This window comes from Sus scrofa, chromosome 8 (assembly GCF_054392235.1).
Source record: "Sus scrofa isolate SSC_HxYL_T2T_F1_AM1 chromosome 8, Sscrofa_HxYL_maternal_Yorkshire_Landrace_v2.0, whole genome shotgun sequence".
NCBI classification, from domain to species: Eukaryota; Metazoa; Chordata; class Mammalia; order Artiodactyla; family Suidae; genus Sus; species Sus scrofa.
This window is the reverse complement of record NC_139390.1, coordinates 130,073,131-130,096,467: the sequence shown is the minus strand read 5'-3', so window position 1 is coordinate 130,096,467 and position 23,337 is coordinate 130,073,131. Positions and strand designations below refer to the sequence as shown.

Here is a 23,337-nt window from a genome sequence, read left to right as displayed (position 1 = left end):
ACCTTACTTCTCTGTGGGTTGGGAAGGAGAAAAAGAAGCCATGCGTGAACAGGCTGCCTTGAAATGCACTGAGGTGAATGAATGTTGGAAGTACCTGACACATAAAGATCTTCATAAAAAAGCAGTTATCACTTCCAGGCTTGTAGCATTAGATGATTCTTACATTTAGAAGAGAAAATAGGAGTTCCCGTTGTGGCGCAGTGGTTAACGAATCCGACTAGGAACCATGAGGTTGCGGGTTCAATCCCTGCCCTTGCTCAGTGGGTTAAGGATCCAGCGTTGCTGTGAGCTGTGGTGAAGGTTGCAGACGCAGCTTGGATCCTGCATTGCTGTGGCTCTGGCATAGGCTGGTAGCTCCAGCTCCGATACAACCCCTAGCCTGGGAACTTCCATATGCTGCTGGAGCGGCCCAAGAAATAGCAAAAAGACAAAAAAAAAAAAAAAAAGAAGAAGAAGAGAAAATAGCTAAGATACTCCACAGAAAGAAGCAATTTAGACACACTCACCTGGCAAAATCTTTGGGCAATCCTGATCTGCCTGGGTGCTCCTTCTGCCCAAAGTGTATCCACTGCTATTCCCACCCATTACTGTCACCAGCACCATGATGCCACATGCACATGTATGCACTCTCTGATTTTGCCTTAACAAGAGATCTAATTGAAAAAATTAAATGTCCTTTTTCCAAAGTGAGGATGCACTTTGGGAGGAAGAAGAAGGAGTTGCCCTTGCACTTACAGCAATAATTTTCTGCACTCAGGTGCTCACACTTCAAACATCAGAGATGGATCACATTCACTAGGTGAGAGTTTAATCAGGAAAGAGATGCTGTCAGAAAACCAACCACTCTAAAATGGAGCAAATATTAGAGACCTAGCTTCCAGGATTCTCAGAAACAATTTGTCCTATTTCAAAATTGTGCCTAAAACTTATTCTAGAACAAGGAGGAGAGAGAGGAATTCCCTTCCTCCTTTACTTCCTTTTTTCCATGTTTCCTCCTCTTCCTTCCCTTAATCTCCTCCTACCTTCTCCCCATCATCCCTCTTTATCCTTTCTTTCTTTCCTCCTCCTCTCCTCCCCCCTCCTCCCTCTTCTCTTTCTCCTCCTTTATCTGTGCTTACCACCTCCTCACTGGTACCAAGACTAACCCCTGAGAACTGTCGTTCTATTTATTTAAGGGTTCAATAGACTTCAACAGTTTGTGCTAAAAATCCAACTACTGTATACAGTGTTGCCATGGAAAATGTTTCTAAATGCAAACAACCCACCTAGGTCTGTACTTTAAGAATGTGATGCTGGGAGTTACCTCTGTATTCGGCAGGTGAAGCCCTAGAAAAGGCAAAAAAAAAAAAAAAAAAAAAAAAAAAGGAAAAGAAAAAAGAATGTGATGCTTCCTAAAGCATGGAGGCACCAGCAGAGCAATTCCTTACATGATTATGCTTCACCCAAGGGAAGGATCAAGGTTGGGGTGCATTCTTAGGCTTATAGACTATTTGATGCACCCCCTTAAAGAAAAAGAATATAAGTACATAATTAGGTAACAAAGTGTATGCCTACTTAAAATGAAAAATAAAAAGAAAGAAGGGAAGGAGAAAAGAAAGAAAGAAATTACAAAATGTCGGGGGCTTATAGATTCAGATCCTTTTTTCCACTTCATTTTTTTTTAGGAAATTTATCAGAAATGTTTTTATAAGAATGCATCCTTATTGCAAATTGGTTTCTCTTCCGCCATCTAGAACACTCTGCATAATTACAACTCTCAGAGGCCCAGGAAGTGAGGGGCCCTTCTAGGGAAGCTTTAAAGAGCTCCTTTAGCTTTATGTTAAATCCATCTCTGCCTATCACACCCATATCTTTTGAGAATGAACTCAGTTTCTTTTCTTTGAAGAGAAAAAAATAATGGACCATCTTAAAAACATAGTTTCTTTGGGTATTCATTTTTAAAAATGTCAGAGCTAATATAACACCAGAAGCATTATTGCTGTATTAGTTTTTAGGAAAAATGTCCATATTTGATAAGCATCAATAAAAATACTTAAAGATTTAATACCACTTATTAAGTTATTTAAATTATTTAAATTATTTTGAAGTACTCAAATAACTGTTTATTCTGCACTCACTAGATTATATTCCATGTCTGTCTATTCTAATTATAATATCCCCATAGAAGTAATATGAAAAATATAAGGAGATGTCTATCAATAATCAAATATACATCTACTTCACTTGTGTCCCTTGACCTTTTTTTATACAGATTGAAAATTTGGGGGATGTACTAACTGTTTATTTCCTTTACAATCCTTCCAACAACTCAGAACTACATTAGCAATTTGAAAAATAAAGCCTTTAATATCACGAATCACATTTATTATTTTAGTCCAAGTTTTTCACACTGTCATTGAACAGAGAATTCTGCCATATTGTGAAAAGATAGCAAAATTGCCTATACTGGTGAGATTTGTAAATTGGAGCCGAGTGTGAAGGTAACATGATGAGAAAAGCACATTAACCAACCCCGAGTTCAATACAGGATTAACACTTCAGCCTAGACATGTACGAAAAGTTGCTAACACAAACTGAAGATTCAAAATTTAAGACAAGGAGATTTTGGTGATTCAGTGATTTAGTTACCTGGTTAAGAACAATTTCTGAAAACGAGAAGCATAACATATCTTGCCTATGATTGAAAGACAATTTTCCCATACATTTCAGAATAGAACTTAACTTTTTCCTAAGCCAGATTCATTAAGCTACTATGGACCCTAGTAATTCTATGCCTCTTGTTTCATAAAAGAAAAGACTGGACTCAGCCGAGGCTCAGAAAGTTTGATTAACAACTAGAGGAGTGAGAAGAAATAGAGTCGAATTTGGCTTTGGTTCTTAGAATATACCACTCAGTTCATGCAGCTGAAGACAAGCTTCCCCAAATTATCATATGTCCAAGTCACTACAAAGGCTCCTAACTGTAGGCTCTTCATTCATCTAGCACTTCTTTCTCATCTTGGAAAAAAAAAAAGATTATTAATCTATATACTTGTCCCCTTCCTTGTCATACCTCCAAGCCTAGCCTTGTTACTCCATTTATCTCTTAGTATCTCTAATAACCATAAAATTAGTAGTAGCAGGTGACACTGCTTGTTTGCTACAAGTTAGACACTGTACTAAAAGCTTTACGTTTATTGTCTTGTTATATTTCCCCAGCACCTATATGATTTAAGTATGGCTTTCCCCCAGTTTTTCAGATGTAGAGAGTTACCTGACTTCTTTTGCCCTGCTCTAAAAATGTGCCTTTAAGGAGTTCCTGCTATGGCACAGGGATTGGATTGGATTGGAAATCCGACATTGTTTCTGAGGGGCACGGGTTCAATGCCCGGCAGTGGGTTAGGGATCTGGCATTGCCACAGCTGTAGTGTGGGCTACAGTTGTGGCTCAGATTCTATCCCTGACCTGGGAACTTCCATATGCCAAGTATGCAACTGAAAGAGAAAAAAAAATGTGCCTTTAAGAGATTTCATCCTCTCCCATTAACACATACAGTCCTTTTCATCCCTCCTTACTTTCCCTAAGTTACCTACTCCCTTTTCTTACTTCACCATAACATAATGTGCCTTCAGTTCTATCTTTTCTTCTGGTTACTATTTATTTATTTACCTTTTATCCCTTCAGTGAAGAAAGATTTTTTTTTTTTTTTTTGGAATGACCATCTATATGACTTTCTGCCCCCAGTTCTTAAACACTAGTTCACTTTGACCCACTGAATCTGGTTCAGAGCATGCTGACTTGCTGAAACTGTTCTGTAAAAGATTACTACAACTGCCAAGTCAAATCATCCTTGATTAGACCATGGGACTTCCATATAGCAAATAATATACAAACCTTAACATAGTTATAAATGCAGACTCTCCAACTAGAAATTTCATAATTACTCTACTTCTCCACTGCTCGTGATGAGCTATCTATTGTTGTGTTACCAACTTCGGGTCTAAAGGAATGACACCTTTGTTATCTCACATTTCCTGTAAGTTAGGAGACTGGGTATGTCTAAACTAGGTCCCCTTTTTAGGGTTTCATGATGCTGTAATCTAGATGTCAGCTAGGATCTTCTGTCTCATTTGAGGCTCTGTTGGGAGGGGGTCTATTCTAGGCTCACTCAGGTTGTTATTGGCAGAATTCAGTTCCTTGAAACTCTAGGACCAACGGCTTGAGTTCCTTCTACCACACCTTGTAATTTTCACTAACCAGTAGTATCTGATTAGAAAACCATTCTGAATTAATAATAGCATTATTATCATTTAATATTTATTGAGCATTTTGTATGTGCCAAGTGTAGCTCTAAATTCTTTCATGTTTTAACTCATTACAGAAATCCTATGACATAATAGTACTTTATGTTACAGATGAAGAAACTGACACAGAAAAAAGTTAAGTGATTCCCAAGTTCATATAGCTAAGAAATAATGGAACCAGGATTCATGAATAAACCTTTTAAGAATTCACAATTATAACCCCCATAACAGGTTTTATATAAATTATTTATTCTTTTAAGTTTGGAAAAGTAGAAGGCACTTGTGAGAAAGTGAACAATGTTTAGGTTCTCAATGAAACTGGAATTCATTAAGCAGACTTTCCATTTTTTACTTTCTTTTCCACTGCTCCGAAACTTTTTATTTTCGATAAAATCAGGCCAGTCATTAATGCTGATAAGCGCTGCCTCTGCCCCTCATACATTTCAATATATCAATGTTGGGGAGAATGGTTCATCACATATAGACTCCTACCTATGATCAAATAAAGGAAGTGCAGCAAAGGGAGTCAAACTGTGAAAGGAGTCAACCTGAACTCAGACTACTGCTGTTGTCATGAATATTCTGCTTATTCAGATGGAGACTGCTATGCCTTCTTGGCTTCCCCCACTAAGTAAGTTACTAAAGTACTAAAGTAAGTACTAAAATGGCCATAAGTCAGTTGATGGTCCATACTCTGGGTCCAACTACGGTCACATTCACCATAGATAAAGATGACCAGACACGAGGAATATCCCTCTTTAAGATCAAGAATGAGACACCAAAGGGAACCTTCCTGCACTGATGGTGGGAATTTAAACTGGTACAGCCACTATGGAGAACAGTCTGGAGATACCTTAGAAGTCTATACATAGAACTTCCATATGACCCCGCAATCCCACTCTTGGGCATATATCCGGACAAAACTCTACTTAAAAGAGACACATGTACCCACATGTTCATTGCAGCACTATTCACAATAGCCAGGACATGGAAACAACCCAAATGTCCATCGACAGATGATTGGATTCGGAAGATGTGGTATATATACATGGAATACTACTCAGCCATAAAAAAGAATGACATAATGACATTTGCATCAACATGGATGGAACTAGAGAATCTCATACTGAGTGAAATGAGCCAGAAAGACAAATACCATATGATATCACTTATAACTGGAATCTAATATCCAGTACAAATGAACATCTCCACAGAAAAGAAAATCATGGACTTGTAAAATAGACTTGTGGCTGCCTGATGTGAGAGGAAGGGAGTGGGAGGGATCGGGAGCTTGAGGTTATCAGACACAACTTAGAATAAATTTACAAGGATATCCTGCTGAGTAGCACTGAGAACTATGTCTACATACTCATGTTGCAACAGAACAAAGGGTGGGGAAAAAAATGTATACATGTAAGGATAACTTGATCCCCTTGCTGTACAGCGGGAAAAAAATAAAAAAATAAAAATAAATAAAAAAAAAAAAAAAGAACGAGACACCAAGGGAGATAGGCCACTGATGTCACTACCTTGATCACTGAAGAGGGGAAAGGGGACTGAAATAAATAGAAAACTGATTCAAGGGTATGGCTATTGTATGTGCCACCCTGGATTCTCAACATCGAGTGAATATGTTCCAAAATTTAGAGCAGCTAGCATGCAATACACATGATTTTATAAACTTTGGTTTCTTCCTTTGTAAAGAGGAAGTTAAGAGTACTTACTTCATATTAAATTTTAGCTTATTAAAAATTAGATAGGTTAATTCTAAAAGAAGCCCAGATCCAGGGGTCCTGGCAGAGAGTAAGCTTTTAATACATACTATTTATTAACATTAGACATGGTAGTATTGTTATGACAATTAAATAAGACTATATATATATAAAACATATGTAGTATTTAGCTTGATAAACTGCATTTAGTATAACAATATTATGTAATTATTAGTTATTGTGCTAATTACAATGTTATAGCACACTTTCATTAAGTGCTTGCTTTATGGCCAAAGTATGCACAATCCATTAAAGAGGTATTTCCCAGTAAGATCTTAGAAAATACCACATGTACTACTGGAAAGTTTGATATCATTTCATTAAGACTGAAAAGTAACCTGAGTGCTCATTACTGGATTTCTGCACTGAGATGGGACATAAGAGGGTCCTTCATGACTGCCAGTCTTTCCTCAAGAAGCAGTTTCAGATCTACTCAAAGTCATGCTGAAATATGTAAAACATATAATCAAAATATGAGGTCACATATTGCCTATATCAGTGGAGCATTGGAGGTTTCAGGGATCAACTCTGTCATCCAAATTCTTTATGTCCTGAGTATACTTTTGCATAAACTGTTAGAGGTTTTTTGACCAAAGTTAAACATCCACTGGGATACTTTATGATCCCAGCCAATAACATAGGCACATGGAAGTGGATACCCATCACCAGAGACATTGTATTCATATTCCTAGTTGATGCTTTAATAAGCTTCATATTAGAAAATGAAGGAAATGATTTATATCATTTAGCAGATGTTGCAGCCTACAAAATGAATTATCATTTAGCAGATGTTGCAGCCTACAAAATAGCTGATCTCTGTGATGTCTCTTGATATAGAAATCAGATAAGATGGATACAAAGACAAGAACACTCCCACTCAGTAAGCTGACTGGTGTTGTCTCATTAACCACTGAACTTTGGAGATTAATGATTAGTTTCTTCTTCTATGTCTAGGAATAAAACATGAACCATTCTCCAGCCTTATCTCAGGCAAGTTTACCAGGCTCCCACCCACTCAAGGCAAGTTTCACCCAAAACAGTAAAAGCAACAGAGCACTTCCCTGTTATTCCTTGGAAGGAGGGTATAATGAGCTTAGGGGTAAGGAGAAAGGAAGAAAAAGAGAAGGAAGGGCATGATAAACCAAACTGGGCCCTCTTCTAGTACCTCAGATTTGACTGAATATCAGTACGATAAACACAGTTGGCTCCATAAATCCTCATAGCAATTAAAGCATTTTATCACAGCTTATTAGACTGTGATAAAATGTATAGTTCAGTAGATGTCCTCATATTTTCTGGAAATTACCAGCACCCATTTATATGGAACCTGTACTACTAGTTTTAATTAACTGAAATCATCTGCTTGGAATTGTGCTCTCAATTTAGCTCACATTTCAATCTCCATAAATTCTTTCTCAGTGCTTTACTCTGTAGAATGCAAATGGGTCCTGTACCAATGCCCAGGAATATCTAATGGCATCGGGTGAGGGCACATTGTAGAGCACTCAGCAATATATGGCATGAGTGGATGCTATACTAAAGGAGCTTTGCCACACGGATTTAAAGCAAAAAACAAACAAAATTTTCATTTGCATTGAATTTACCACCTCTTGTTGCCAAATTAGAATTCATATTTGAACCAAAGAGAGTTGACCAAAGAAAATTATATCTTCTCCCAGTGGCATATGAAATGACATTTGGGAGTTCCCATCGTGGTGCAGCAGAAACGAACCTGACTAGGAGCCATGAGGTTGCAGGTTCGACCCCGGACCTCACTCAGTGGGTTAAGGATTCCGAGTTGCCATGAGCTGTGGAGTAGGTCATAGACACGACTTGGATCCTGCATTGCTGTGGCTGTAGTGTAGACCAGCAGCTACAGCTCTGATTCAACCCCTAGCCTGGGAACCTCCATATGCCTCGGGTGTGACCCTAAAAAGCAATAAAAAATAAATAAATAAAATGACATTTGCATTTTTAATGAGATTGTAGGTAAAATTTATAGTGTTCTACCTAAAATACTGAATATTTTAATAATATGGTATCTGATTTACTTATCTATATGAAAAGTTCCTTTGATGTATATATATATATATAGTCTTGCCAAATCAACATTTTCTTTTTTTTTTTTCTTTTTCTTTTATTTTTTGCTTTTTAGGACCGCACCTGCGGCATATGGAGGTTCCCAGGCTCGGGGTCTAATGGGAGCTATAGCTGCCGGACACAGCCACAGCCAAAGCCACAGTCACACAGGATCTGAACCGAGTTCACAACCTACACCACAGCTCACGGCAACACTGGATACTTAACCCACTGAGCAAGGTCAGGGATGGAATCCTAAACCTCCCGGTTCCGTCGGATTCATTTCCACTGCGCCACAACAGGAAGTCCTCAACATTTTTTATACTTCATTTTCTTTCTATTCTTTCTTTTACAAAATTGAAAATGAAATACTGTTGGTAAATCTCAACATTTAAGATGTCGCTATATGAGAAAACAGAATAAGCATATTTTGTTATATGTGCCAATGATAATTATCAATTACAAGTTTAAAAATTCTTGGTGTCCAGCTTTCAGAGGAGTGAACTGGGGTGGGGTGAGAGAGGATGCTAGAAGGATTAAAAAATACTTTAGGAGTTCCCGTCGTGGCGCAGTAGTTAACGAATCCGACTAGGAACCATGAGGTTGCGGGTTTGATCCCTGGCCTTGCTCAGTGGGTTAAGGATCCGGCGTTGCCGTGAGCTGTGGTGTAGGTTGCAGACGCGGCTCGGATCCTGCGTTGCTTTGGCTCTGGTGTAGGCCGGTGGCTACAGCTCCGATTCAACCCCTAGCCTGGGAACCTCCATATGCCGCGGAGGCGGCCCAAGAAATGGCAAAAAGACAAAAAAATAAAATAAAATAAAAATAAAAATAAAAAAATACTTTAAATATTAACTGAGTATAGTTTCTAAGTGATGGCTATTTGCTTCTCTCTTTACTGTGTAACCTGTCTACCAATTCTGGTATGAAATAACTACATACAGGCTCTCCTGGGCTTAATTTTATAGACCGATAGAGCAACACAGAGTTTGATGGACGTCTGTCTGACTTGTCTCTGCATGAATATTGTTTCCTTTTTGCCTATCACCATGCCAAGAATAGTTCTCCGTAAACACTAGGTGCTTAATAAATATTCTTATCTAACTGAGTAGTTAAATCAGTAGTACATATTCCTATTTCTTCTGCTTCTTGGTAAGGAGACTAAAAGAATATAACGAACTGATTTGCATCACATGGGTGAGCCCGGAGAGTGTTTAATTCAGTCTAATGTTCTTTCCAAATGGTTCAATATTTCCTTGAATTGAGTCTCTCTTCATGCTCAGGCAGAGTGAGTAAGATACTCTTTGGGAATAAAGTGCTCCTCCATGTGAGGAAAATTAACTCCTTCAGAGCACCAGGGAGTTAATGGTAAATTATTTCTTCTCTGGCGCAAAAATGAATCAAATTGCCAATTAATCATTTCCCAGGGCATGCCAAACTCCAGGCTGCGGTTTTTAAAAATGTCTTGGGGAGAGTCTGTGCCTTCTTTTCAGCTTGTCATCTTGATGGGCCTATGAGTCTTTCCCCCTCCTTTCTGCTCTTTACCCTGTTCTGGACCAGTTTTTAGATGAGTGTGTAGACAGAAGGATGTGAATATCTCATGGACGGACAAACTGCCCAGCGCTATCAGTCGGCTGTCTGCTCAAAAGTCTTTCCCCCTTGCTGTGCTGGCAGAGCCCTGATTTTATTTCAAGGTCCAAAGTGTTCCCATGCTAAAATCAGAGCTCTGATTTTGTTTATCGCGTAACCCCATGGCTTGAGGTCAGTCGTGGTGGTCTCATACCCCTTCTCAGGGATTAGTTGAGGCCTGGCTCTGTGACCCAGGATGATCTAGGGGGATACGTGGAGAAGTCTGCTGGGAGTGGCCCTTGGTAAGGATTACTGATAAAGTAGTCTCAAGGAAGAAGTGGCCTCTTTTCTACCATAGGATGTCTGGATCTCTAACTGCTAGAGCCATCTTGTCAACCAGAGAGCAAACAGGCTCAGGAGGAGGCTAAGACTGAAAGCCACAGAGCAAGATACGGAAGGAGCCGTATCTGCAAGAAGATCAGAGCCCTCTGATGGTTCTTGTCTCTACCTCTACACCTTAACTCCAAATACCAGAGAGAGGCAAATTAAAAAGTGAGAAAATTTCTGACATATTATGAAACGACCTATTCGTTGCTGCTTACATCAGTTGAGACAGACTTGTCTGCTAATTGCAGAATAATTAAATACCTTCTTTGAACACATCTTAGACCAGAGTAAATAAATATGTATTTTAATAGGATCTGGGAAGGTCTCTAAAATCAGCTTTTTTTTTTTTTGGTCAAACCAGAACCCAAGCTGGGTCTTGGTCTGAAAACATTTAGGAGAGAAATCAGCTCTTCAGATTCTATAATCCAACAGACATAACAGAAAACATGTTTGCTATTTTTCCTCATTAATAATTATTTAAATATTCCTGAGTAAAGTCAAATTTACCCCTCTTAAAATTAAAAGAATATTCATATTTACCTCTAGCATTGTGAAAGATTTAGTGCAGAGCTTAAAATCCTCATTCCCAGGAGGAAATGTTTTAATTGCAAAGGAGAACCAATATTTATTAGGTTTTAATTTTTTCTTTTTTTTTTGGTCTTTTCAAGGCCGCATCTGCAGCATATGGAGATTCCCAGGCTAGGGGTCTAATCAGAGCTGTAGCTGCTGGCTTACACCACAGACAGAGCAACATCAGATCCAAGCCACATCTGTGACCTACGCCACAGCTCATGGCAACGCCGGATCCTTAACCCACAGAGAGGCCCGGGATCGAACCTGCAACCTCATGGTTCCTAGTTGGTTTTGTTTCCACTGTGCCATGATGAGAACTCCATGATTAGGTTTTATGATAAGTATAGAACTACTGTGTGTAGGGTACCTTTCTTAGGGTGGGGACACCAAGAACAAATACACAAAGTTTTTTTGAGACTAGATTAAAAGAAAATAAAAAAAATAAAATGGCATATTCTGAGATAAAACACCAATACTTGGCTATAAACGTATCAGGAATAAAGGAGTCAAAGACAAGAGGGTACAAAAGAAAGAACAATATGTAAATGAATGCTTCTATACAAAAGCCATTTTATATTTTAATAGCACCTGAAGGAATAATATGCACTCTCAATTGTTATCCAAAGATCACAAATCAATTTTTAGATACTTTAGTCCTACAGCTAAATATTAGGGGAGAGTAATACATAGCATAATGACATTTCAGATGGAAGAAAAGCATATTTCATAGTCCTAAAATTAGTAAAACACATTCATCTGAACATCTGGTCATTTTACATGAAAAAATCTAAAGGGTTTGCAGTGTATATTATTACATTAAAAGTCAGACAAGCACTGATTGGGAACAAAAGACTCACTTGTGTGCTTTCTTACAGTGTTAGAGTCACTTAGATGTTTAATTATTATTAATTTATACTATTTTTTATTTTTGCATAATGATATTTTTATTTTGCAATAATGCCAAGTGAGCAGCCCTATACAATGCTCACCAACTATAATCCTGATAACTTTGATGACAAAAGAGAATGGCATTCACATCTTACTTTTATTTATCTGTAAAAAAAAAAAATAATAATAATGTCATGTCCTTTCCTTAAAATAAAACAATCCCATCTTTCATTGCTCCTAGCTGTGTGAAATACAGTTATAGTTGAAGGAGAATTTGCATAATGCTTTTGAAAGGCTTAATAGCTATAATAAGTTTAATCTACTATGGAATGTTTGTAACATATAAAAAGATGAATTTTTTATTATAAGAGGGGATTATTAAGGCATATCATCTAATCGAGAGAATAATGGTAACATGTGGGTAGGTGACACTTAAGGGTTTGTGTTTTGCAAATAAGTTGGAGATTCTCCTCTACTGATTTTGCCAATGAATCTCTTTGGAAAGGAGTTACTTAGAAAATGAGGTTCTTTTTAAATGATTTACTGTTTGTTGTCTTCACTGTGACACCTGTTCCACTCTTAGGGATTTTAACTCATATTGTATCAAAGGATCTCAGGGAGAACATTGCTTTCTCCTTTTATCCTGCTTCTGATCCAACAGTATGCTTTTCTCATCCCAGAGTTCTAAATAACTTATAAGGACAAAAGACAAATTATATATGCCTCTGGTATGTTTTGCCAGATACTATGATCTATAATCTGTAGAGCATAATTCTTCCATGAATGTCAAATGGTGAATGGTGAATGTAGTCATTTGATATTAATTATAATAATTAATCAAATCATTTTATGGGAAAAACGAATTTCCTTTTTCAATAATTTGTATATGAGACCATATGAGACTTTTCTGCTGATTTTCTCTCAAGATCTAACTGCTTAGGAACCAAAGTCTTTTTTTTTTTTTGTCTTTTCAGGGCCGTACCCATGGCACATGGAGGTTCCCAGGCTAGGGGTTGAATTGGAGCTGTAGCTGCCAGCCTACACCAGAGCCACAGCAACGCCAGATCCCAGCTGTCTCTGCGACCTACACCACAGTTCATGCTAACACCAGATCCTTAACCCACTGAGTGAGGCCAGGGATTGAACCTGCATCCTCATGGATCCTAGTCAGATTTGTTTACATTGAGCCATGACGGGAACTCCCCAGGAACCAGTCTTGTGTTTACATATGGAATTGTTTATTAGGTAACTCTCTATCTTTTCTTTCTCAGCCTTAATTACTTTATATATAAATTAATGTAGCAAGAATATGAAACAGAATTGCTGTGATGATCAAATGAGGTGACATGTGAAACTGATCAGGACAGTACATATATACATATAGTTTAGGAAGTAGTCAGCAGTAACTTTTTAAATCATGCAATATTCCTAAATTTTTGATAAATCAAATCTGTTTACTCATTTAAAATGAGTTCCTTCAATTTCAAATATCACTATAAATGATAGTATCTTTTCCATTCTTTAAGTGCTTCAGAACTTTTTGGAAGAACTAATGAATAAATGATTACATGTAAGCATGTACCTATATATACATGTTTATTGCCTTAAATAAAATAATAGTTCCAAAAAATTTAAAGTTATTTAAATATTGTCAACTGTTTTTTTCTATATATAGTTCCACCCACAAACGATTTCTTTCACAAAAGATTCTATGTATTAATCTTAGAAGCTATCAAGTTTTGTGAATAATTGTGTATGCACTCAATATATAAGTAAATGCCACGTTGGAATTCTACATTGTACATGTGAAATGCAGACTTTCTCATTTTCCAGCAAGTGGAGGTGTGCAGAATCCAATGCCAGGGAATACTGAAGGCATACGCAGTACATGAAAAATAATGTTTTAGCCCATTTAGCAAATTACTCATAAGAAGAATCATAGAAGTCTGAGAAGGCACATATTTTCTATCCAACGTCATAAAAGTTTATACTTAAGTTGACTGATTTTAATGGACTTTTACATGTATTTTATCTTTCTCCTTTCTTTTCCCTCTGCTTATTTAGATGTTTTACTACGTATTTTATGGCGGTTTTGATTCTTTCAAGAGATAATGTTTTAGATATATTTAATATCAAGTCCAGTGAAGACTTTAAATGCACTGGCATAAGAAGTCCCAAATCTACTCAGCATAGGCCTTGGACATCATTGCTGTTTCTTCCGGTCATTTGCATTTGGCAGCACGGAGACAAATGTCACTATTAAAGGATGCTCCATGTAACACACCACCCATTTCAGTGAATGGGTGGTGTGTTTATTTGAAATGAAGGTCTCCTTGGTTTCCTGTCCTGTACTGTGATGATTCTGTAAACTAGCAGCCATATTTCTTTCTTTCTTTTCTTTTCTTTTTTCTTCTTCTTTTTTGTCTCTTTAGGGCCGCACCTGCAGCATATGGAGGTTCCCAGACTAGGGGTCAAATCGGAGCTGTAGCAGCTGGCCTAGCCACAGCCACAGCAACACCAGATCCAAGCCTCGTCTGTGACCTACACCACAGCTCTTGGCAATGAGGGATCCTTAACCCACTGAGCAGGTCAGGGATCAAACCTGTGTCCTCATGGATGCTGGTCAGGTTCGTTAACTGCTGAGCCAGGACAGTAACTCCAGCAGCCATATTTCACTTAAGATAAAGCCTCACTTCAAATGAGGACTGAATTGGCTTCAGAAAATGTGACATGTAAGATATCATAGGAGGAACTGCACTGTGCAAATAAGATTATACAAGAAATATAATAACTTCAAGAAATAAGCTAATTTAATGTATAGAATAATGCCTGCACAATAATATATACAACTTATATATTTATGTGGTGTCACGAGACCTGTTTCTACAGTATTTTCTTAGCCTCTTTGCTGAAAACTCCATCTTGTCCTTCCTGTCTTCCTGCTTGAAAAACAGTCACAGTGCTGGTAAATGACTCAAGCTTAAGAACAAAGACCTAAAGGCAAAAGTTATTCATAGGGTCAGCTGAATGAGGACATAATGCATTTTGGTCTAGGCACGCCGACCTGTGCAGATTGGCATGCTGTTTGCACAAGCATGATATGATATGTCCTCTAAAGAATAAGAGAAAGAGGAACCTCATGGCCCTAAGTGGTTTATGAGTGGTTGTTAGCAGAATATGCATCAGCAAAGAGAACCAAGGTGCAAACCTAGGCACGCCAGGTTGCTGCAAATAGGCATGCCCTTTGCAGAAGCACAGTGAGGATTCTCTGAAATGCTATGCATAGATAGCTAACGCAAATGCTAATGATTGTTAAATGCCTAAAGGTCAGAGTAAAAGCTTAACCATCTACCAGCTATGTGACTTTTAAAATAATAAAAGAACTTATAAAATAATTAAAAAAAACCCTATATCCTCCACCCATAGCCCCCTCCTTACTTGATGTCATCCTAAAGAGCACAATAAAAGCAGTGTGGTTTCTTGAGGCAGGGCTCTTGGTCCCTGAGACCTTGAGTCCCCTGGTTCCCACCTTTACTTAAGATAAATGTCTCTGTGTCTTGTTTTATGTTAGCTTTTTTCCTTAAGTTTCCCAGCACCCATTCTTCAGCCCCATCCTGCTGAGCTGGTCTCAGCAATGTGGATATTATGATCATTCATGTTTTTTGTACAAATATTTAATTTGTCCACATGCATTGTATATCAATATGACTTAGGAGTTCCCGTCGTGGTGCAGTGGTTAACGAATCTGACTAGGAACCATGAGGTTGCGGGTTCGGTCCCTGCCCTTGCTCAGTGGGTTAACATCCGGCGTTGCCGTGAGCTGTGGTGTAGGTTACAGATGCAGCTTGGATCCTGCATTGCTGTGGCTCTGGCGTAGGCCAGTGGCTACAGCTCCGATTCGACCCCTAGCCTGGGAACCTCCATGTGCTGTGGGAGCGGCCCAAGAAATAGCAAAAAGACAAAAAAAAAAAAAAAAAAAAAAAAATACGACTTAAAAGTTATCACAAAGACTTGCCTCTCTTGTTATACTGTTTCCATTGCCTTGAGCAGTGCCTGGAATATGGTATAGCATTTTATTAATATTTTTTGAACAAATGAATAAATGAACTATCATAGCCTTATCCAGGGCTCTTTTAGGGAAAAATTACTTCAGATTGAAATTGCCTACATATTTGTGTGTAGTTGCCAAAGGAATATGATAATTGTCGAAACAGAAATAAATACAAGAATTTTTCTTAACTTCCTATATAAGGGCAAGACAAATAAGCTTTTCCTCTAGGAGCAGTTTCTCTGCATTAACTGAAACGGAAGCTCTCAAACTTGAGTCTACACAAAAATTTCTCAGAAAATTTGTTTATTCATATATATATACATATATATATATGAACAAATAAACCCTAACCCTAACAAATAAACCCTAACCCTAACCCTAACAAATAAACCCTAACCCTAACCTACACATATATATATAAACTTTTAATTTTAAAAAAGAAATAAATACTTGATTATCCAAACCTAGCCTAAGAAACTGATCATTACTCTGAAGCCTCTGTGTGTTCTCTTATGTTCCCTTATGCCTAGTTCCCCACCAGATATAATCACTCTCTGGAGCTCTGTGTCAATCATCCCATGGCTTTTGTTTATGGTTTGTTTACCTAGTGTGAATGCATACAGTAGGTACTCACTATTTATTAAAGGGATAAATAAATGCGTATTACTTAATTTCCTATCTTTGACCTTTATATAAAGAAAGGAGATTAATTTTTCAACATACGTAGATATATGGACGCACCCCTATATCCATTCTGATTCAGTAGATTGAGAATGGGATTCAGGAAACTCCAGTCTCAGGTGATTCTGAGGTAAGTGGACTCAGCCACACTTCAACAAATAACACATCAATTAATGGATCTCTCTATTTATGGAGACAGAGATAGGAACAGATAATGTCAGGAATGTGGACATGGATCACTACAAGGACATTAATCTTCTATTGTAACAAAGACTGCCAGTTTACGGGACTCTGCAATTTACCATGCTTAAAGCAGAGGTTTTGTACTGTCTGCCTGTGTGCAAGTGCAGGCTATAGCATGTACTGGCTGTGCAATCTTGAGCAAATCATTTATCCACCATCTGTCTCCGTTTCTTCTTTAGCTACCATCCAAAGTACCGTATAAAGATGCCATAGGATTAGTTTATGCATGTGAAGTGTTTAGAAAAGTGCCTAGCATATTTAAACTCTAAATTGCAATTATTATTATCACCACTTTTTCAGATGTCCTTTTGCTAGCTGCTTTCAGTACTTTACCTGTGTAGCCTTCTCTGACCTTTCTTCTCTTAATGTTTTTCTTTTAGTGTTGACAATAGCTTAATTTTTATTTTACAAGTACAGCACATTTATCTAATGACTATAAATGTACATTTTTATATTTTATCTTTAATGACAGCAAGGATGTCAGTGTAAATGGGGCATTTCTAAACATGCCCAGAACCATCCTAGGACCAGAATAGGGTTTGTCATTAGGACCCAAGCAGACTCTCAAGTCTCACCAACTTGAATACATCTGACTGCTTTTCTTTATCCTAAGCTACTTGACAAAAAGCAAAGAAAGAGGCAACCATAATGGCAGCATTTAAGATCAAAGTCAGACACCTGTTGCCGTCATAAGTCCTCCACAATCCTATATGAGAGCATTTAGAAACTAAAAGCCATGGGCTTCAGTGCATCAAGTGTATTTCCACAGTTGTATATATAACATGGACAAAGTGCTGCAGACTAAGAAGTCTAACGAGAGCTTTAATAACCTAGAGATGTTAAAATCCCTTTATTAAAAGCCTGGGAAGAATGCATGATAAATTATTGACGAGTGACCTATAAAGTCACTGCCTTAATTCTATATTCACAGATATTTAATAAGCACCCTCAGCTAGGCACTGTGCTAGTTGTTGGGTATCTAATAGCAAAGGAAACAGATCCTGATGCTCCTTATAGAGTTTACAATCCACTGTTCAGGAATACAGGGGCAAACAATAAACAAATTGACAGGTAATTTTTTTTTATTAGTTTTAACTTCTCTGGAATAAGTGAATTTCTCATCATACTCTTTTGTTTAAGTGGCCTGACCAAGGAATCTTATGCAGTTTTCTGTTTTTTTCAGGATGTGTCAATTATCACAGAGTTGTACCATGTAGTAACAGTTACTGCGGAATCAGTCAAGCTTAACACACAATAGCTAATGAAGTCATTTTCTCTAGTTCTGGTTCCTCTAAGAAATGGACTCCAACAAAAATTCTTCTAGAATATGAAATGGTGTGAATAAACTCAACATCCTGTCAATCTTTAGTTCAAATTTTAATAGTATTTGAGTACTAGGGACTCTAAGTATAGGTCACCTGTACAGAAATGCAGATGAGAAACAGTATTGATAGAATGTAGAGTAGTAAACTGTAAAATAAAATGTGATAGCAACATAAATGAGATTGTAACATTTGTCCAGGAGCAGATGCCAGGGAAGGAGAGGGTAAGGAATTCCAGGCCCAGAGTGTGTCTTTTGATCATCTCTCAAGAGTTTTGAGGAGTTCAGAAACATTCATCAGGATTAAACTTTAGGTAGATGGACTTGTAATATTGTACAGAATGAATGATCTCCTCAAGGACTCTATTTCATCTTTTACAAAAGCAGTTAAGAACAACCCAACACTTTCATAGGAATGTGTACTGACCTATCTTTTGCCTCCACACATTTCCTATGAAGAGGAACTATGTCTGGACCAAGCCATGTGATTTCCTTGCCTGGGGCATGCGGGAAGGTCCCTGGGCCACAGCTGTAACCAAAGGGGGTGACAATAACCCACTCAAACACCAGGGAAATCTGATTTTTTTTAAAATTTTTTAGATCAATATAAATCAATGTAGTTATAGACTCAGAATGGACAGGCACCATCTATTGGTGGGTGTTTTCATTAATTTAGTCAATAGCTAGTTAATTATTGACTCGCTAGTGCATTTCATGCTACTGTTCTAGACCTTAGGGTAAAAAAGTGAATAAAGTAGGCTGAAATCCCTGCCCTGACTGAGTATATATTCTCATGGGGAGATAAAAATCAATTGACATGATAGATGTGTAAGTTATACAGTATCTTGAAAATGATGATTAGTGTTATTTGAAAAAATTAAGTAGGGAAGCTGAGTATGGAAGCCAGAGTAGGAGTGATGAGGAGTTAATATTTTAAATGCGGAAGAGGCTATTTAGAAGAGTCCTCACTGATAAGATGAAACACTTATAATGGACTAAAATGAGGAGGTATTTAACCTCCCTAATATATATGCACATATAGTGGTCACTTAACACTTTAAAATAATTTGATGGAAACCATATACTCCATTCTCTATCATTAGGAATCAGAAAGGAAGACAATTTCTTCTTTCCAAATGACATGGTTGCACTATCAGAAATCAGAATGCTTCTTAAGCAGCCAAACAAGTTGGATGTAATTCCCAGAGACTATCAATTCCGTAGCAGCTAGGCAAAAACTAAATTTGCTTTTGGCATCCGCTTACTCTACATGAGCCACAGTAAATAATTCCATCGAGAGTCCCAAAGGGGTACATTTTGCAGCTCATAAGCTCAAAAGGAGTGAGGGTGACCCATCATCATATGTTCTAGAGAAGCCAATGGAGATTTCACCTCTTTCAAATGTGACCTCAGTCAGAGCCTTCCCAAGCTGCACAGTGCAGATCTCTGTGGGAGCAAATCCTGGTTAGCAGATACAGAGCATGCTTGCTCCCTTGGCCATGGCAGATTTTACTAACAAATCGTGACAATTTTGCACAGAAGACTGAGACTACCTCAAAATTCTTCTCAAATTAGACTTCTGGGCAGCCAGTACCAGTCTAGCTAAGATGGCTTTTAAAATAAAAGAGAGAAATGTCTTCAGATGGAGAGAGAAAAAGCTCCTTTTAAACATTGATTCTATCCACAGGTCCCCCACTGTTTACCTCCAGGTGGACAGGGGATGATCCTCCAAGTGGGTAAGAACATAATTCAACTCCTTAATTTCCATAACAGAGCCTAACCTTGCTGCCAGACCATCTGGTATCTTTTCAGTCCTCAACATAGATATGTGCCTGCCAGGTAATTGCCTGAGAGCTCAATCTTGCAATGACTATTATTTAGCTCCAGACAAAGGGTTCTCATCAATACCAGTCTAAAAGACAGGGTGCTGATTCATCTCTCTGGGTGGGTTCAAGTTACAGCACTTAGAAAGCAATGCACTTGGGCTTACTCCTCTTTAGCAATGATTTCTTGCAATTGATTTTCTCCTCAGCATTCCAATATTACCAATATAAAGCTGAATGATGACACTTTCTGCATTTTTTGCAGATCTTAAAGACATGGTTACTTATTATCTTTTACATGTGATAAATTATTTTTAAGGTTATAACCAAAAAATGTTTATTTTTCCTGAAAGCTAATTCTTTTCTTTTAGGATGATGAGAAGCCATATTATTTCAGTTTGCTTCTTGCTTCAGCAGCCATAAATTTCAAATGGAAATTTAAAGTTGCAGCAAAAGTGCCTTCATATTTCATAATTTAGCTCTCACCTTTCCTGCTGGCTACTTGTCCAATTTGATTCTGACCTTTAAAAAATACTGTGTGAAGAATATGAGTTTTATTTCAGGCATCTTAAATATACATAAAAATAGGCAATGTGTATTTAAAAATTAATAAATCCATTCAGGACTTCCCATCATGGCGCAGAGGAAACAAATCTGACTAGGAACCATGAGATTGTGGGTTCGATCCCCAGCCTCGCTCAGTGGGTTAAGGATCCGGTGTTGCCATGAGCTGTGCTGTAGGTCGAAGACATGGCTTGGATCAGGCGTTGCTGTGGCTGTGGTGTAGGCTGGTGGTTACAGCTCCGATTAGACCCCTAGCCTGGGAGCCTCCATATGCAGCAGGTGTGGCCTTAAAAAAAGACAACAACAACAAAAAATCCATTCAGACTTTGCTTTGTGGATACTACTGTAAGAAATACATAGTGTTCCCCTCCCATTCTCCTGTCTGGGCTACTCTAGACATCATCCAGCAATTAAGAAGCCCTCGGCATAAGGACAGGACCTCTCCCAGTCTCTGGCCTTCCTAGACCAAGGGCTCTTGGTCCATAGCAGGCTGCTATAAGGACATAAAGGATCTTCCATTCATTTCAATATGGAGTAACTGAAGGGCTTCTAGCACCAGTGCTCCGCAGGCAATCAGATGAAGCCTCACTTGAAACCATACTGTGGATCTGTTCTTCCTTTTCCTCTATCTTGTCCCTTGAGGCACATCTCTCTTGAGTACTACTGCTTAAACTTGGAGGCCACTCCCTACCTTAGAGTCACTTTACTGGAAGCCCAGCCCAAGTCACTTCTTCATTCCGTTCCTTTTGAATTTTTGTTTGTTTATTTGCTTTTAGATAGGAAGAGCATTTCCTAGATAATGACAAGTCTAAACACAACACTGATGGATTAATTCAGATGATGAGTGTTATTACTTGTTCTAGTCCAGCGTGTTGTTTTACCAAATAGTAGAGTGGACCTAATAAATGAGCCTAACCTATGAATTATGCCTACTTTCTCTTGGTCCTTTCGACAATTTTTCGGGATTTGTTCAGAATGTAAGCAGATGTTAGAAATCATTTTCATCGTTTTTTTTTTTTGTGTTGGCTATGCTTGTAAAGTCAAACTGTATGATCTCTAGGGCTGGCTGCTTTAATGTGGGAAGATGGAATGTAGACTACTATAAATTTTTATAAAAGTGAAGAAGGGATGATTTTCTGAACACATAAAATCTTCTGATAATAAAAAATATATGTCATAGCATTATATTAATCTTTGAGGCAGGAAAACTGATTGTAAATTTAAAAAATTACATCCTGTTTATATTTGCAATCCCAAAGCAATCTTTAAAGTGACAGCTTGCCATTAGTTAATGTTTACAATTGATGAGTAAAATTATTTCTCCTAAATGGACTTCATATGTTTTAGTAAAATTTGGTATAAAGTAAATTTATTCAAAGTAAATAATGTATTCATAACACAGCAGATATTATGCTATTCCTACCACTCAATTTGAAAGAAAAATTTAAGAATATAATTTTGGACCTTTAAGTTTAATGATGTTATATATTTTTTCAATTACAAGTGCATTAAGATATTTACTGAGGGTTTATATATCAATTTTTAAAATTTTCTTTTATGGCTTTGACAAAATACGAGTTGGGCAAAATTGATAAAAATCCCACTTACATTCTTTCAACCAAGAAATAATCATTGAAATTAATTTAAAGATTATATATTTTTATTATTTCACCATACATGTCATATGGCTGGCAACTTTTATATAACTCTGAATATAATGTAATACATTTAAACAACTACAGTTATTTTTATGCTATTTTTATTAGTCAACTAATGTATATCCCTCATTGAAACAACAGCAAATAAAGACAAATATCTATCGAACTACACTGAAATGGAATTATATTAAGCATAATTTTAAAAAGTTATGGTGAAATATTTCACATATTCAGAAAGATATGTTTAAACATATCTGTAACATTTTGCCCATTACCTTCAGATTTTTTAAAAAGCAAATATCTAAAATAGACATAATTGAAACTTTTGTTTATAAAGTCCTTCTTTATCTGTAGGTCTCTCCTTTCCTTACCAATGTTAATTACCATTCTAAAGATGGTATCTACCTTTCTTGTCCATGTTTACTAAGTAACATGTGTCTACAAAAGAAATGTAGTATCATTTTGCATATGCATAAGCTTTACACAAGTGGTTTCATATTGGAGGTATCATTATGCAACTTGCTTTTTGTCTTCTAGAATTCTGTTTTTGGATTTATTCCTTTTAGTTTATGTAATACCTAGGAGATTTAATTTACTTTCCATTGTGCTCCACTGTATACATATAGCATCACTCCTTTCATTGTTCTCCCAGGATCACTTAGATTCTTTTTTGTTATTATTGTCTGTGTGTATTTAATAAATAATAACATAGATCATCTTGTATATGATATATATGTGCAAAATTTTCTCTTGTAAATGTTCGGCATACACCTAGATGTGCACTTGTGAAAGATGAAGTGAATTTCTTAGATAATACAAAACTAAAAACCAGGTTATTGTATATATTTACACACCCAATTAAGATTATAAAACTACCAGTTTCTTAACACTTATTTCTTTTAGGATCTCAACCCTATACATTTCCTAGTCTTTTATTTTGTATTTTAAGGAATTTTTATTCATCCCAATGCATTTATCTTTCAATTATTATCGTTATTGTCTCTGCCTGTATTTCTTTGCTTTTTCTTTGCTTATTTTCATTAAGTGATGATTCCTGACTGGGAAGCATTCTTTGTGTCTCTTTTATCTCCCCCTCTCTGCCATCTGCTTCCACCCTCTCCTCAGGTCTCCCCTCCCACCTGACTCTCCCTAGTCTGCCATTCTCTCTAGATTCAGTCCTGTTTGTCTGTTCTGCAGTTACTTCCATTTCTACCTTTCAGGGTTGTCAGCCAAGAATCACATTTTATAATGAAAACATTGTTAAGTCGACTATACTTAAATTAAAAAATGAAAATAGAATAATCAGATTTTACATTTCTCCTCAGAGATGATATCAGAGAATCCAGTCACCTACTAAAAGAATTGGCTCAATTCGCTCAACTCTACCCTTTCTGTCGTCTTGCTCCCGACATGTGTAGTTTCATTTAACCTGAGACCCCAGGCAGCTG

At 37.3% G+C, this 23,337-nt stretch overlaps 1 protein-coding gene across 5 annotated transcripts in view; it reads right to left on the bottom strand.

Annotated features, from left to right (window-relative positions):
• The window catches only part of LOC110262188 (uncharacterized), a 665,542-nt gene that overhangs the window by 89,017 nt on the left and 553,188 nt on the right, over nucleotides 1-23,337 (bottom strand). Inside the window, exon 8 of one of the 5 annotated variants that reach the window (XM_084973384.1) lies at nucleotides 15,564-15,601. The exons of the other annotated variants lie outside the window; for them this stretch is intronic. Coding sequence (XP_084829510.1) covers nucleotides 15,564-15,601 — 38 coding nt within the window. The remainder of the gene's footprint in view (nucleotides 1-15,563; nucleotides 15,602-23,337) is intronic. 5 annotated transcript variants of the gene reach the window in all.